Raw genomic sequence first — 15,086 nt, 5'->3', positions numbered from 1 at the left:
GTTGCTCCTCTTTTTTCTCTGCTACTGGCCAGAAACTGGATCAAATCCTTCAGTGACAGCAGACCCTCCTCCTGCAGTCAAAACCCCAGCAACACAAAACTGTCTAGCCCCAGCCCATGTGACACCCCACTCCTGTAGAACTGTCATCTCTTCCCTCACCTCCACCCCAGAGGGACAGGCCCAACTACCTAGGTCTCTTGATATCAGGGCTTCAGGAACCAGAAGAGCCTGGCATGCTTTCGAGGGGAGGTCATTTATTTACATGAAGCAGGCAGAGCTCAGGGATACAGAGCAATCCATCTGCCTTAGCAACCAGACAGGCTCCCTTCACTTCATCCTCCTACAGAAGCGGTCAAGGAAGGAGGTTGGGCGAGATGACCTTCCAGAGCCGAATCTGTGCTTCTAAAAATAGAAGCATCCTTGGAGAATCAAGGAGGGGAGGAGAGGCAATAGATGTTGAGGGCAAAAAGCAGACACCCCAGAGCATTATCATTATGAAGCTATATTAATTAGACCCAGACACCCAGCTTGATAACCTCAGGTATCACAGAAGTTGAAACGAACTGGCTTTTTTCTTTTTTTCCCCATTTCTGGTTGTATTTTCCCTGGGTTAAAAGGAGAAAGAGAATGGTGTCTTCTGACCTATTTGATTGGCTGCACACTGCCCAAGGAGATGTTTTCCCCAGCAGAGGAAAGTGGGGCTTCTTAGAGACAAAGAAAGAAAGCAAAAGCTTAAGCAAAGTGGGAGCCCAGCGGTCAGCAATCGGGGGCTGTGGGACCTGGATCCCCTCCTATGTCCGCCAGTCTGGAGATTGCATAGGGCTGGGCAGGTGTCCAAGTGTGTCCAGGGCTGTGGATGTGTGGGCTCAGGGCTGCTGCTCTGCAGGGTCCTCGTCTAAAGAACTGTAGGGACTAGCGTTCGCAGGCCTCAGTGAAGCCACATCCTGGTCTGCACAGGTTGTGTGTGACCAGGTTGTGTGCAGGGTTCTGGTGGGTAGAGGGATGTGGGTGTGTGTGTGCACGTGCGCATGCACGCATGTGTCAGGATGGAGAGTGTTAGCAGGAGTGTATGGAAGTATTGCAGCAAACTTGGTGGGGACCATGTAGGGAAGAGTGAGGGACTGTCGGGGAGGGATGCATATGGATGGTGACATGTGCCTGTATGAGGTTTGCGGGAAAAACTGCGGGCGAAGCTATCTAGGAAACCAGGGATGAGGAGTCTCCAAGGGGCTGTATGGAGACCCATTTGAGAGAGTGCACAAGACTGCGAGGGCTGTATACAGAGCATGTCTGGGGTGCCTGTGAGGCAGACAGCACTGCTGGGGACTCTGTATAGCTTTGTCCCAGGGGCTGTGTGGACTATGGTGGGGATATGAGTGAAATCGCATGGGGGTCTCCATGGGGTTAGTTAGGCTGTGGGGGCTTCTGTTCTCTGTGCAGGGCTGCAGGTAATGAGACAGAAGGGAAAGAACCCAGACAGTCTGCAGTTCTGCCATCTAAAGATGAGTGTGTTTCCTTAGGGAGGGGGCTCCTGAGGTGGGAGCATTTATTCTTCTTGTGATTGATGATGTGAAGGGAAAAGACGTGAGGGATTTGGGAGATGAGCAGAAGGACCAGTGCAGCCCCTGCGATGCTGCCCTGCCCCTGCTTCTGTGTGCACCAGGCTAAAGACACTTTCTTTATTATGATGATTATTTTATGTTTAAAATTTATTTTTTTTAATTGAAGGATAATTGCTTTACAGAATTTTGTTGGTTTCTGCCAAATGAAGATATTTCTAGCGCTTCAGTTTGTGCTTTCTCAACAGGACAACGTGGATCTTGGAGAACTGATGTTTTCCCTTTGCTATCTTCCCACGGCTGGCAGGCTGACCATTACCATTATAAAAGCAAGGAATTTAAAGGCAATGGACATAACAGGAGCATCAGGTGGGACAATCTCAAATTCACATTTCTTCCTACAGTTCTTATATAGCACCTCATGAAGCTTCCAGTGGAGTAATAAAGGTACATGGACTTTGGAACCAAACTGCCTAGGTTTAAACCTAGTCCTAGACCTAATAGCTGTGTGACTCTGGCAAGTCAGTCCCTCTGGGTTTCAGATTCCCCATCTGTAAAAATGAGGATCATAATAGTGTCTGGCTGTTTGTGTTGTTACAGGATTATGATGCCTAGGAATGGTGCCTGGCACACACTGAAAGCTCCTCGGTGTTAGCTCTCATTATTACTACCAGTATTCCCTCTTAGGGCTTCCCTCTTAGGGCCCACGTGACTGTGGACTGGACCCACAGTTTGCACATGCTGATATATCTAATTGGGTCTTTCCTCAGATACAAGCAATTGTCACCTCAGGCTTTTAGAAAATTGATATCCTATATCCTTCTGTGAAGGGTCCATCGGTGAACTATGCAGTTTGGTTTTTCCAGTGAATCAAGCATGTACCTTTAAATATTAAACCCTCACAGAGGGACTTCCCTGGCAGTCCAGTGGTTAAGCTTCCATACTTCCAATGCAGAGGACATTAGTTAGATTCCTGCTGGAGGAACTGAGATCCCATACTGCTTGGCATGGCCAAAAAAAAAAAAAAGATGAAATCCTAACAGAAGGTATCCTGAAATGGAGTTCCCCTATATAAGTTCACAAGCCACCTCTGCAGAGGTTCCCAAAATGTAGTCGCAAAATGCCCAGTCCATTGGCTTTTGGTCACTGAGATCAAAAGATACGATAAATTGCCTCCTGGATACCAGTGTTTTATTCAACCGGAAAACAAAAAAGGTGTGACCCCTTCTGGCCCTCCTAAGTCCTCCTGGACAGTGTATGAGTGTCAGGGCCACCCGTGGTTATGCAGGTGAAGCAAGGAGAACTCCCCACTGAGCAGGAAAATGGTGAGGTGAAACCAGCGATGTCCCAGCAGGCACAGAGACCAGGCTTGTCCCCTGCCACCCAGTGGCAGCATGGCCCCACAAGTGAGCCTGTGTCCTTTCTCTCCCTGACCTGCTGAACTGCTTCCCCTTCACAGCTCGACTGCAGGCAGCTCAAGAGCTTGAAGCTTCTGCACTGAAGGACATCCACCTGTACCCCAGCTTCTTGCTATGTCCAGGTGTTTAGCTTCTCCCTTTCCTAAAGGCCTGGGTTTTAGGAAAGACTCCGTGGGGTGGCTCCGAGTCAGAGCGTGCCACCTCTTCCCCCGTGCCTTGAAAATGCCTTGTGTTTCCCTTCCTGTGGCATCCTGGCAAGTCCGTGATCCTAGCTGGAACATTTCTAATTTGATAACAGATGTTTTCACACTGTTTTTAAATTCCGCACATTTTGAGCAGAGTGTGTCCTGTGCTTTTTCCTGAATGACTTAATTACCCCAACTCCAGTCGTTGCCCAGACATTGTATGAATTAAAATCTTCAGACTCCAGTCTGCAGGCAGGTAAAGGGTTTCTGCACCCTGTGGTCCTTGAAACTCTACCATGACAAAACTGCTGGCCTAAATCTGCATGTCTCCTCACAGTACTCCTGCTTCTCATGGTCTGTGCAGATCCCTACGTGAAAGTCTCACTGATGTGTGATGGCAGACGACTAAAAAAGAGGAAAACGTCCACCAAGAGGAACACTCTGAATCCTGTTTACAATGAAGCCATAGTCTTTGATGTCCCTCCCGAGAACATTGACCAAATCCACCTGTCCATAGCAGTCATGGACTACGACCGGTGAGATGCCTGGAGCTGTTTCTCATTGCAGACCCACTGTGCCCAGGACTAGGGAAGGGGTGGCAGCCATGGAGTCTTAGCTGCTGTCCCAGTGCAGCCACTAAGCAGCACCCTGAGAGCTGATTGACAAGGAGTCACCATTTTGCAAGCCTCTAAGCTCTCCTGTTTCTCATTCTCTCCCCTCCTCCATCCTTCTGTCTCTTCCTTGCTTCCCCTCTCCGTCCCTGAACACCACTAGAGTCAGCTTGGAGAACTGTGGGCCCCACAGATCTTAATCTTCCCTCAGGCAGTCCTACCTGGCCTTTATCAGAAAAATTCCACTCCAAACAGCAGAATGATTATTTGAGCCAGACCATCAACATTTCTAAATACACAGCTTCATTCTTTTTTTCTTTTTCTTCTCCCAATATGTTTAATAAAGATCATTTCTATCCACTTAAGTCTGAAAGCAAACACAGAAATGTTCTCTTGAAATTGCTAGAATCAATATGGATGACGGGGTACATTAAAATGTATAAGATGCTCGACTTTCTAATTAATACCGCACAGAAGAGATATTTATAGCCTGCATTGTAGCCAATTGTGTATTTAAAGGACTGATTTGAAAAACAGTCATTTTAATATGCAAAGGAAGTACCAACAGGGAATTATACATGTTAAACCAGTCATTAGACAAAAATGCAAAGTCTTTTTTTAATTGGAAACCTCCCACGTGGTCTGGGCACAATTATTTAAAAAAAAAAAAATCATTCTGACTTCTAATGTCTTACAGTATCATTTGCAGCTAAATAATTTTCCCACAGACCCTGAAATGTCAGCCCAGCAGCCTCAGTGCCCTGAACACTCTTTCCAGCAGATTTCTGGGTGAAACATAATCGTCTTGCAACCTAGGGAGCATGTCCATTGGCTTGGCTGCACATGGGTGTGACAGCACATGCTGGGCTGTAGACCTCATCCTGTCCCTCTGGACGACACACAACACCAATAGTGTCAGGCCGCAGGAGGGAGCATGGCCCACCAGCCGTGGAAGGCTGGGCCAGTATTTTTCAAGCTATTGCCAAGTTTCCCACATCGACAAATCTGATTATGTGAGCTCTGCTTCAATTTAATTCTCAATAAACTCATGAATCTGGTCTGGAAAAATCCATGGCAGAATTCATGGGGCTTCTGCATGCAACTGATTTTAATGAGCATAGAATCCAATATCCTTCACACTGCTTCTCCACCCTTGCCTCCCCCTTGCACCATCCATAGGAGAAAAATCCCTCATCTTTGCAGGAAGGAAAAAGAGCGGGCCTGTGAATTTGGATCCCAGAGAATTAAAGGATGAGCCATATAATTCTGGATGCATGCAAAGGATTTATAACCAAAACCTGGAAGGAAGGAAAAAAAAATGAGCCAAGGCAGAGACCTATCCAAGGATGTTTCAGAAATACTAGCTAGGTATTAAAGGATCTCAGTGTTTTTCTACAGTAGGAAACTGAAGTTGGGTCAGAGAAGCAAAGCTGGGCTTGGAAGGAAGGAGGGAAGAGCATGAAAAGAAAACATGTTTTCTAAAGAGAGGTCTTGCAAGAGGCAGGAGCCACCTCCATTCTGCCCTTGTCAGCTCAAGGCTACAGCTGCCAGACTCAGAGCTCTTCCATGACCCATTCTTGATTCCCATTTGTTGAGGTGAAACAGCCATCAGTGCAAGAAACTCCTTGCAGTGCCCCCATTTTTCATCACAGAGATCTGAAGGCCTGAAGTCAGCCTTGTTCCAGAACCAGAGGTGGCATCCTTTGTGTGCATCAGAGAGTTTTTCCAACTCAATGTTCTTGGGAACAAGCTAAGTTCTGCCAGTGTTAAGACAGCCCAGTTGTGTGTGGGCCAGACTCTGGGCTTCCTGTCTGTGCCCCCAAGTGCCATATTGGTCCCCAAGTCCTAGGGGCTGTTAAGGTTAACCTGTGCTTTTACATTCAAGAGTGAAAAGAACCAACCCTTTCCTAATTCCTATATGTTTAACTGAGTAGTTGCTGTTCTTATATATCAAAATTTTAGGAAAAAAATAACTATTGTGGACCATTTCACAGTGTAGGTCACAATGAGATCATCGGCGTGTGTCAAGTAGGCAACGAAGCTGAGCGGCTGGGCAGAGACCACTGGAGTGAGATGTTGTCATATCCACGCAAGCCCATTGCACACTGGCATTCCCTGGCGGAGGTAAGACCCCTCCCGTGTGCACCCCTTTGCAGAAGGACAAATGCTTTACAGTTGAAATGCAGGAGCCACCAGAAATGTGAGTGTACCAGGGTCTGTGGTCTTCGATGGGTTTCCCTGCTTGTACTTCCTGGGACTGTTCCTTGGGAATTGCATTCAGTCTGCTCCCTGCCAGTCGGCTAGGTTTTGAACGTTGACCAGGGATCATCCTTCACTTTGAATACTTTCAAAAAAAGATCTCGATTCTCCCATTCTATGTTATGGCTTTGGATTGACATTTGGAGGGCATCTGCAAGATCTGGGTGAGTGTGGCGTGTCAGGCCATCATAGAGTGACCTGCAGCTGGCGTCAGAAGAACTGGAGACCGGATGAGATGAAGCGTGGGTTTTAGGACTAGCTCTACCGTAAACCTGTGATTCTGGGTTAGTATCAATTGTATATGATGGGGGGAAAAAAAAAAGCCAAATTAACATACCACAAAATAACAAGTGAAATGGAAATTTATTTCTCTCTGATGTAAAAAAGGTTCAGAGGAAGGCTATCTAGGCTGTTACAGTGGCTCTGTGATTAACAGAAATCAAGACTTCTATCTTTCTGCCTCCCGGTCCCAGTGTGGGGCTTTTTGTTTTTGTTTTTTGTTGTTATTTTGGGGGTTTTTGAGGTTACCTCATTGAACATGGCAGCTAAGCTCCAATCATCACATATCTTTTGGTCATAGAAACATGAAGACACAAGCCAAAAGCACATATCTTCATTTTTAAAGGATTTTCCTTGATACCTTATGCAACACTGCTACTTCTGTTTAATTTAGTCACAGAACTTAGTCATAAGGTTACGTCTGATTTCAATGGAGGGTAGGAAGTGTATTCTTTTTGTTGGTGGCAGTGTGTGCAACTGAAAAAGCAGAGTTCTGATTCTGGTTGCAAGGTAGCAGAAGAGTGGATACTTGGAGGCAGTGGACCATGGTTCTGCCTCTGACACTCATTCATTCACTCACTCCCCTAGCCTTTCCTTCTCATTCTTCCCCCATTCATCCTTAACTCAGTGACACTCCCTCTTTTTTTATTTACTAACTCATTCTCTCAGGAATAAATTGCATTCACTGAGTGACATTTCTGTGGGTCAAATGCCATATTAGATAGAAAAAATATATAGATGTAAGAAACCTTTCCTTTCCTTAAGAGCTTGTATACTCTGAGAGAGAGACAGCATGTAACTAACCACTGAAGTGCACGATCCTAAACATTATCGTCCCCATTAGGTACTAAGGGGCACAAAGGAAGGAGGTGTTTGTCATGCTTGAGTGAGCTTGTCCGAGAAGTCTTAGTCCCTCCTGCTCTTGGGAAGTGAACTGAGCCCCTGGGAATAAGAATATGAGGGAGTGTGGGTTCCAGGCAGAGAACTCCGTCTTATTCTCCCAGGGCAGGCAGCTCTGTTCCCTGCAAAACCATCTTGAGAGGCCGAGATCAGAGCCTTGCTCTCTCAGTGTGAGTTTCACTGCCCTGGACAGTCAGGAGAGCCTCAGTAAACATGCAGGGCCACTGTGGAGAGGCAGGAAGGCCCCAGGGGATGAAGGGACAGTCTTTGTTGGAGATGGAACCAGAGGGGACGAGCAGGACATGGTTGGAGGGCTGATTCTAAGCTTCAGGGCTTCCAGGTGGTATACTCCAAGAGGGCCTGGGGGCCCCCTAGTTTTCAGGTCCCTGAGGACACCTCTGTCCTTGGGCCACAGAAGTGAAGACTCTCTCCTGGATTCAAAATTAATCCCTGCGGGAGACCATCAAAACTGTGAACCACTTAAGAAGTAGCTAGGGGACTGGTGCTGACGACAACGCACCTCACTTCTTCAGGTCCTGGTGGAATTCTCAAAGGAGTCCATCTGTGGGCTTATAAAATTGCCGGAGCCTGTCACTAGCAGCGGTGGAGCATTTGTAATAGACTTTTTGCACCCTAACAGAGTCACTGCCGACTTTCATTCTTATTTGTAATCTGGAGTGTTAAAAAGTGTCCGAGCTTCTGCACACAAGGAATGGGAAAGGAGTAAGGATCAGGGTATGGCGTGGAGCTGAGACAGGGGCCCTGATTCTGTGCACAAGCACGCCCCTGTCCGTGGCCTTGCCAGGGAGTGACTGGGGGTGGCACACTGTACACAAGCCCCCAAGCATGGCGCGTGCACCTTACCTGAGGGCACATGTAGAAAACGGGCCTGGGAGGCTCCACTCGCTGCCCAGAAGAAAGTGCTGTGTGACTGGCCACCCAGGAGACGAGCCTCAAACCCTGAGCACTTGGCTTATTGCAAATCTGTGTTTGACAGTTATGTGAGAAATAAGTGTTTTTAAGGTTAAACCACTGAAACTTGGGAGTTGTTTGTTAACAGCAGCTAAAATTACTTCAGCGATTACAGTGGTCTTTTCTCAACCATTGCTGAACTAAGGAAATGAAATGTCCCTATATGAAAGGCAAATGGAGGGAGGCTTTCCCTGCCCTGTTGCTTCCTGTGTCTTTGAAGTACATGCCTGAGCCTTTGAATCCATCCTAAGCAGGGAAGCAATATTTTCTCTTTTTAGAACAAATGTGTAATGAGCAGAACTGCGGCAGAGGAACTGGATGAGGTGAGAAGCAGCGTCAGAGGGGTGACCACGCTTTGCTGACAGCTGTCAGGATGGAGGAGGCTATGGGCAGAGCAGTTGGAAGTGCTCAGTTTGGGCTTGGATGGACCTAGACTCAAATCGCTGTGCTGCCACTCAGTTGCCTGTGTCTGTCCCTTTCTGAGTCGATTTTCTCCTCTGTCAAGTGGCTGTAAATAGTGCCTGTGCCACAAGGGTGGTTGTGAGGATTGAACAATCTAATGTATGTGAAGCACCGTGGCTGGCACCCAGTAAATGTTCAGTAAACTTCCCAGTTACCACCATTAGTATGTAGGTCCTATGTTTCTATGTGTTCTCATGGGACTGGTGCACAAAGATACATCGTAATGTTTGTCATGGAGGGAAAAAAGTTTGGACATCCCCCACCCCCCGCATGCTGGTGAGTGGTCACCTCAGACTGGGGGAGGGGTCATTTGTCACTTGTCTGGTGTAGGTGCAAGTATTTCAGTTCTGTTCTTTCTCCTTTCTTCCTTGGCCTTAAAGGTATGTTACTGTTATACTAAGAACTGTTACATTTTCTACTTTAAAACAAAAATAGCAATTAAGTTGCTGTTCTCTGTGTGTGTACACAAGGGTAAGTATAAAAATGAAAGAGAGAGAAAAAAGAGAAGATACAGGGTAGTTAGGATTTAGTATGAAGGGAGGCTGACCTGGCAGAAGCTCTTTGCTGCTGGGGGCTGAGGGACCAGGTTAGGACTGAACCCTGGGACCTGCAGAGATCTGGCAGCCTGCCTGGGGCTGTATCCAACACACCCTGACCTTGCCAGAGCAGGTGGCAGATGGAGTCTTCAAAGCCAGTGCGTTCAAAAATCCGTTTCTCTCTCAGGAATTCTGGATGGCTTCACTGCACACTCAAAGGTCAGCCAGTGCTGCTTAACTCTCTTGTCTCCCCATGATGTCAGTGGCTCTGAAAGCTGTGTCAGTTCCCTCCGAGCAGCTGCCTGGGCCCTGGGGACAGGAGCATCCCCTCCACAGGCCCTCAGGAGATAACAGAGCTCTCGGGGCTCCCCCCACAGTCCCCTCCTCCGTATATCCAAGAGAAGATGGTGCTGAGCACCTTTCCCACCCCGACATGTGGAGCTGACCCCACCATGCACTCCGGGGAGAGTGATAGAAATAGCTCCAGGTTTCCATCGCTTCCTTGTGAAATGTTATTTGACCTCTGGATTAAAAAGTAGTGAATTTCACTGATGGAAAGACCAGACCACAGACATCATTAGGTTAAAGCAGTTTTTACTTTTCTCAAAGAGATAGAATCCGATCAGAATGCACAATGAAGGTCAGCAATATTCCCCCTGATTGACAGAAATGCAACATTCTAAATCACAAAGCCTTGCTCAGGGGGTACTCAAGTGTAAGTAAGTCTTCCTCTCTCCAAGCTCACTCTTTTCCCTGTGTACCTGGTTAGACTTGACAGTCTGCAGGACCACCTCAAGAGCTGAAAGCCCCTGCAGCTCTAGGTTGGGCAGTTCCTAGCATAAGTAGGGGTGGGCGTTGCACCATACACCCTGGGGTGAGCAGAGTCCTCATCTGCCAGCTGCTGCCCCCTTGAGGGTGTAAACTTCGAGCTGTGTGACTAAAGCAAATGTCATCACTCAGACTGGACTGGGAGTTACCTTTGCAAGCCCTTTAAATCAACTATAGATGTTATCCATCAAGGTGCCCGGCAGGCCTACCCAAAGTCTTCGAGGGCCACATATTGCCAAGATTGCCCAAGCTGGATTAAGTGTCCAGTCCTGGTCCACTTTGCTAGATCTGCGAAGGTCACGGATATGCGATCTGGTCCCAGTGCAGCAGGAGTGTTGATAGTAGACATCCCAAGCAAGGTCCGCCCCTTCGCAGGGAAATGGACACAAGTGAGCTCACCTGATTCCCAGAAGATTCTGAAGTGGGGAAGTCAGAGGCTTCAGCACTCTGGGCCAGCTGTTACTCATAATAGATTTAGAGGAGTGATTCCCCAGAAAGAGGAGGGCTTGACTGGAAGAAACCAAGCAGATCAGGTTTCCATCACGGAGTTTGAATGTGTGTAGGGCTTGGGTCCTGGTAAGGATTAGGCCAGCAGAGAAGGAAACAGAGACCAGAAAAAAAAAGAAAAAAAAAAAAAAAACAAAAAAAACCATGATGCTAGGCACAGAATGGGAAGGCTCAAGGGAAGTTGCCCCGCACTCTCTTTCCTCCTCCCCGAGCTGGTGCCTGGTGGGGAAAGCACAGAGGCCCTGACGATGGGGGAGAGCGGTGTGCTCGCCTCTGACTGGGCTTGCTGTCCTGTGTGTCTTTGGCCAGCAGATGCTGTTGTCACTGCCTGTGCTGATGGAACCCCCTCAGAGCTGACCAGGCCCCACTGCAGCTCTTGACTGCCCTGAGGTCTCTGAGGCCTAGCAGCACCTCATTTGATGCCAGGCTCAAGAGGTCTTCTGTGCAGCCCTGGTACAGGGTCGCTTTCCACGCTTGCTGGATGCCTGCCCCCCAACAGAAATCTTGTTGGCCAATAGTGTCATCTCCTTTTCACATCCTGGGAGTCAGGGACATGCGGGAACTGCAGGAGACTCAGGAGTTACGTGGCCATTTCTACCTTCTTCCTCTAGCTTCATGTTGGCTCAGGGGCCATAGGTGCCTTCAGCTTCCTCAACCCACCTGAAACTTGAGGCTTCAAGCTTGAGGGGTGAATCTGCACCTCACATCAAGTACCCTCCATCTCTCCTAACAAAGGCTCTCCGCTTCCTCTTTCTAACTAGTAGAAACCTTCCTTTATATCAGAGCGTCATTTCCTTTAACCTATAACTTGTGTTCAGACCTTCAAGGTTTCCTCTCAACACTGGGATTTCAACGTGTCTCTTTTCTCTTGACAAGGCCTAGCTTTATAGACTCCATTTCTGGAGGGGTTGTCTGGTCACTGACCTCATGTTGTTTGTCCTCAGTTTGCAGGACGTGTAGCATTGATTCCTTTGAATGTAACAACACAGTTTACAGACAGTGGAAACACTGTCCCTGTTACATAGGCATTGAATTAGTGTCTGAGGAATGAATGAATGAATGAGACATAATGAAAGCAGTTGTGTTCCTTTAGTTCTAAAGTTCAAGAGTTTCTCAGTCCAAAGTAGAAGTCAGTTCAGAGCAAAATGTAAAAGGTATTAAGACTGAATTTACAGTGACCTCTTCAAATGGAGATGGTCCTTATTAAGCTCCAAGCTCTGATTACCTTTTCTTTATTTAGGAGAAGAATGTGAGAAGAGGTCATTTCCGCTCCCCCAACCCTGTCACTTGGTTCCCATGAACTGCCCTCTGATAGTAGTGACTCTGTATTTCGAGTGCATTGGGAAATGTTCAGAATATTCAGAGCAATAATTTAGGCACCTTAGTAAATTATGAAGGCCCCCCTCATATGGGTGGTCAGGTTCTGAAGAACTTTGTATCTTCTTTCATAAGAGATGGAGGAGCAGAAACCACTGACGTCCCTGTGGCAAATGGCAGAGTGCTGCTCCCCAAATGAGAATTGATCAGGAGGGGTGACAAGGACATCAGTCTTCAACTTGACTTTTCTCACCAGGGAAACATTTTAGCAGCAATTTTACATCAGGCAATGATTAGCTCGGCCTACCTGTGAAAATTTTAAAAAAACAGGAAAGTAGTGGGAAGGTACTTTTTGTACAAAATAAAGGCCTTATGATTGAGATTTTTTTTTTTTCAAAACTAAATTTTTTATTGGGGGATTTAGTATGCCAATATCCATAAACACCTGCAAAGCCCCTGAAGCAATGCTGATTGCAAAGAACATAGAAATGTACTCCGTGTTGGGATCTCAAAAACATGTAACAAACTTGTTAGAATCTGTGCCAGTTGATGTAGGTGGCCAGAATGCAGTTTGGACCAGGAGGCATGGTTAGTGTTAATGGGTCGTTGTGTTTCCAGCTGTGGAGGGAATGGTCAGCAAACAAAGCCAAGAGCATTCAGTATTTCCAAGCAAGTCCTCTTTCCTATGTAGAATTATCTGATTTAGCAGGGCGGGGGTTAGGGGCAGGGAATGGATGCTAAGCATTTTCTCATCTTTAGTATACAAAATCTATGACTCTTCCAGTGGTCTGTAGAGATAGGAATCATATAAACCATGGAAGCATTAAGGTAAGAACTAGAGGTATGAATACCTTGGGAAATACCAAATGCAAAAGTAGGAAGTCAAGAGATACCTAGAGTAACAGGCAAGTTTGGCCTTGGGAGTACAAAATGAAGCAGGGCAAGGGCTAACAGAGTTTTGCCATGAGAATGCAAGGTCATAGCAAACACCCTCTTCCAACAACATAAGAGACAACTACACATGGACATCAAGAGATGGAAACACTGTCCCTGTTACATAGGCATTGAATTAATATCCAAGGAATGAATGAAAAAATGAATGGATGAGACATAATGAAAGGTCCATCTAGGCAAAGCTATGGTTTTTCCAGTAGTTAGGTATGGATGTGAGAGTTGGACCATAAGGAAGGTTGAGTGGTGAGGAACTGATGCTTTTGAATTGTGGTGCTAGAGAAGACTCTTGAGAGTCCCTTGGACTGCAAGGAGATCAAACCAGTCAACCCTAAAGGAAATCAACCCTGAATATTCATTGGAAGGACTGATGCTGAATCTGAAGCTTCAGTACTTTGGCCACCTGACACAAAGAGCCAACTCATTAGAAAAGACCCTGATGCTGGGAAAGATTGAAGGCAGGAGGAGAAAAGGATGAGATGGTTGGATCACATCACCGACTCGATGGACGTGAGTTTGAATAAGCTCCAGGAGATGGTGAAGGACCGGGACGCCTGGCATGCTGCAGTCCATGGGGTTGCAGAGAGCTGGACATGGCTGAGTGGCTGAACAGCAACAGAGGTGTGAAAGATAGTAACACTGCACTGGAAAATACCGCTGCTGCTGGAGCAGACAGTCAACTGCATCTTGACTCTGCTCTCTTAGAAGTGACCTTGCCTCAGCAGTCGCTGCCCTGGAGTGTTCCTGAAGCATGCTTGAATAGTAATTAAGAGAGTGGTTAACAATGGGCTTGGGCCTGCAGCAGCCTTAGCTCCAGGAATGGCGTTTAGAGGTGACTACTAATACTGTGGGCTGATAGCCAGTTCTTCGCCCATAGTTGACATGAACTAGCATGATTTATGCCAGTCTCTGAAAGAACCACACTCCCTCATGATTGATTATCTGTGGAGAGAAGAGTACTTCCTCAGTTGGGTCCAAGGCAAAGGTGGGGCATCCTGTGTTGAGTGAAAAAAACACACACACACACACACACACAACTTAAAAGTTGAGAGTTATGTTTTACTCCATAGACAAAACTGAGGACTTAAGCCCAGGATGTAGCCTCTCTGATAGCCGTAAGGAACAGCTCTAAAGAGTCAAGGGAGGATCCAGGATTTACAAGAGTAAGCAAAGTCAGAACATCAAAAGATTACTATGAATCAGAAGAAAAACAGACACTTCAAGTTAAGGAATTTAGCACTTTTCTGTATGTTGGAAGGTTCAAGCATCTGAGCTCACTGAAATCATTCCTTTGGTATGTACCTCAGCTATCTGGGGCCAGTGTCCTCTGCTCTGTCATCCTGAGTCTCCTCTGGATGCATCATTGGGGTGGCTGCAGTGTCTGATCCTTTGATGGTGGACATCCTATGTGGGGGAGGCTATGATGGCTTGTGATGTGAAGTCCTGTGATGACTTGGTGGCTACAACATCATTTGTTTATTGTTAAGGCAGACAACATTTTTTTTCACTGATAATGGCAAAGGCCAGAATATCTGGAATTCCAGTGCTCCTGGAAATGAGCCTTTCAGGAGATGCACCAATTGAATGCTGTGTTCCAAATATCAGCTGAACAAACTTTTGAAAGTTTATTGCTGAGTTTATTGCTTACCTGGTAATGGAAGGGGAAGGGCAGGGACCAGTTGATTGATATTTGAAGTTTAGTTTAGGGCGGGTCTTTCAGTGTGGCAAGTGGGGAGGGAATTGAAGGGATGAAGAAGGTTGGTTAGAGTTGGGTCAAGATTGTGATATAATAGTGAATACAGCAAGGTGAAGATTTTGAGGCCAGGATTCAAAGAGCTTGGGGCTATAAACTGTCTGTTGATGCTTTCTAAGGAAGAGTTGGTGGTTTGGGGGTAGTCCCTTTGATGAGCAGTGATGTTATATGCAACTTTTATCTCTCTGGGCCAGAGTCTCTTGGAATAGTAAAATTGTGTTAATGAAGCCAGTAGAAGAGTAAAATCAAGCTAATGTGGAGTACGTTCTATAGACAGCTAGCTGTGTTGGCTAGATGGCTTTAGTTCTCATATCCCAAGAACAAAAAGCTGAAGAAGAGATGATGAGGAGCCTCCCTAGTTCTGCAGGTACCCACATAGACAGCAGGATGTCTTTCTGATGGCCTTGATTTCTGCTTGGGGATTCTAGGGAGCCTGACTCCATCCTTGGTCCAGTAATGGAACTAAGACCTAGTCCCAGGCTAAACCAGCCAAACCAACCATGGGGATAGGCACTCCATAAGCTTATTCAGTCAGTCAGTATTACACAG

The 15,086-nt window shown here is 46.7% G+C and overlaps 1 protein-coding gene across 2 annotated transcripts in view; it reads left to right on the top strand.

Annotated features, from left to right (window-relative positions):
* SYT9 (synaptotagmin 9) overlaps nt 1–15,086 on the top strand; it is a 211,948-nt gene that overhangs the window by 152,136 nt on the left and 44,726 nt on the right. The window contains exons 4-6 of one of the 2 annotated variants that reach the window (XM_027979417.3): nt 1,808–1,928; nt 3,527–3,698; nt 5,768–5,897. In XM_027979417.3, the coding sequence (XP_027835218.1) occupies nt 1,808–1,928; nt 3,527–3,698; nt 5,768–5,897 (423 nt within the window). Of the gene's footprint in view, nt 1–1,807; nt 1,929–3,526; nt 3,699–5,767; nt 5,898–15,086 lie in introns of those variants that run through there. The other variant, XM_027979418.3, reaches the window with a different exon arrangement.

Source organism: Ovis aries, chromosome 15, assembly GCF_016772045.2.
Source record: "Ovis aries strain OAR_USU_Benz2616 breed Rambouillet chromosome 15, ARS-UI_Ramb_v3.0, whole genome shotgun sequence".
Lineage (NCBI taxonomy): Eukaryota > Metazoa > Chordata > Mammalia > Artiodactyla > Bovidae > Ovis > Ovis aries.
Note: the sequence above shows the minus strand (reverse complement) of the source record. Positions and strands in the feature narration are given on the sequence as shown.